Source organism: Elephantulus edwardii, unplaced genomic scaffold (genome assembly GCF_000299155.1).
Source record: "Elephantulus edwardii isolate Elephantulus edwardi_28Jun2011 unplaced genomic scaffold, EleEdw1.0 scaffold00011, whole genome shotgun sequence".
Lineage (NCBI taxonomy): Eukaryota > Metazoa > Chordata > Mammalia > Macroscelidea > Macroscelididae > Elephantulus > Elephantulus edwardii.
Window position 1 is genome coordinate 20721962 of NW_006399761.1, and position 2042 is coordinate 20724003.

At 37.7% G+C, this 2042-nt stretch overlaps 1 protein-coding gene across 1 annotated transcript in view; it reads left to right on the forward strand.

Moving 5' to 3' along the window:
• KIAA1841 (KIAA1841 ortholog) overlaps positions 1 to 2042 on the forward strand; it is a 60585-nt gene that overhangs the window by 9141 nt on the left and 49402 nt on the right. Inside the window, exon 4 of the mRNA XM_006880946.1 lies at positions 1214 to 1452. Within this exon, the coding sequence (XP_006881008.1) occupies positions 1214 to 1452 (239 nt within the window). The remainder of the gene's footprint in view (positions 1 to 1213; positions 1453 to 2042) is intronic.

The following is a 2042-nucleotide window of genomic DNA, read 5'->3' on the forward strand; positions in this document are numbered from 1 at the left end:
AGGAGGAGATTGCCCCTCCTTCTCCAGCAGAGCATCTGGTGGATTTGAACTGCGTACTTCTGGGATTGCAGTGCAGCTTCTTGTCCCTAGGCCACCAGAGCTCCTAAATATGTAAATAAACATTATAGTCTTAACAAGCCTTCTAACAACATTCACTAATTTATATTTAATAAATATGCCAAGCAGATTTTTTTAATGTTAAACATAACTAATGTGTTGAGATTTTATTTTTTTTTAACATTTGCTGCCATATCTTTATTTTTATTCTTTTTTTTTCTTGTTATGTACCCTTGAGTCAGATCCGACTGGCACAGGAGGACACTGCCCCTCCTTCTCCAGTGGAGCATCTGGTAGACTGGAACCTCTGGGATTGCAGCACAGCTTCTTGCCACTAGACCACCAGAGCTCCTGAGATTTTATTCTTTTTGTTTGTTTGTTTTTATAGATTTTATAGATTTATTTTATTCTTAAGGAGGCATTTTAGCTTTTTAAAAAAATTGTAAGATAATTTAATATTGCATCTTTAGCTTCATGCTACACCTGTAACCATCGAAAGTAGCTCTTTTTATTCCTCCCAAGAATTAGAATGCATTACTTAATTTTTTTTGTACATTTTATTAAATTTTGTTAACTTGTAACTAATAAAAGTAAATTTTACCTCATATAAATTACTAGCTTCTTAGTAAAAATAGATTTTTTTGTTTTTTAAAAATGTTAATGAAAGTTTATACTTTGGATTTCCATTCATTCATTGTTGCACATTTTCCTCCCTACCCACCCCTCCCCCCAGTTGATTTTTCTCTTTGAAAAGTAAAAAAAAATACCAAAACACTTTCATTATTATACAACCCCCACACCCCCTGTTCACTCCCCCATGCAGCTCTCATTCTGGACTCTTGTCATGAAAATAATACCTGATCATATATTCCTTCAAGCACTTCTCACCCTCGTCTGTTTCAATGCAGCATACATTATTTATTCCCCTTTTTAAAAAATAGATTGTTTTTAAGCCAGCAGCTTACTAAAATGTGTCACACTCCAATTTGATTGCATTAGCAAGACTCTTGAAAAATTCATGATGTCAAAGTTATGTAAAACTTGTTTATAATCAAAACGTCTTAGTCTCCTGCTTCCAAAAGCTTTCAATGTTCTTGGCCCCTCTTCTAAGACTCTGTAATCATAATTTTATTTCTGTGTAACGTTTTCTGTGAAGGCCGAATATGGTGATCCATGTATGTGATGAAGCTAAGAACTTGAAAGAAGATTTTATTTGCCCCCGCGACCTCTTGGTGTCAGAAATGAAGTATTTTGCTGAATATTTGTCCATGGATGCCCAGCGCTGGGAAGAGGTGGACATTTCCGTTCACTGTGACGTTCACATCTTCAACTGGCTGATTAGATATGTTAAAAGGAACACCGAGGAGAATAAAGATTGTGAGATGCCCACTTTAGGTAAAAAAGATGATTTCTTACTTGTTTTGTGGGAAAATTGTCCCTTGGTTACTCCTTCAAGTGGGAATTAAAATGTGGAAAGTCATGGTCTTTTTAGGAAACTAATGACCTTGTTCTTTTTCAGTAAATTGATTGCAGGTGGCTGGCTCTCAATGTGATACACATGGGCTCCTCAGATCCAGGACGCCTTTTCAGAGTCCACAAGGTCAAAATAGCCTCATTGTTCTCGTGGAAATAATTTTTAAAATGCTAAAACTAATAGCCTTGAGTCAGAACTGAATCATAGCTGACCCTCAGAGGCATTTTGAAGCTGTGAATCGCACAGGAAAAGATGGCATGTCTTTCTCTCATGGAGCTGCTGGTGGATTTGAACCCCCAGAGAAGTACCCTTTTATGCATTTCCCTACTCCCAGACCACCAGAGCTGTGTAGTGTCGTCGTTGTGTTCCACTGAGTCGGAAGTGACTCATAACTGACCCTCCAGCGGGTTAAGGTGCACCTGATACAGGCCGTGGTCTTTGCAGTCACTTGTTATGCATCAGAGAGTTGGACAATGACTAGGGAAGATAGAAGGAGAATTGATGCCTTTGA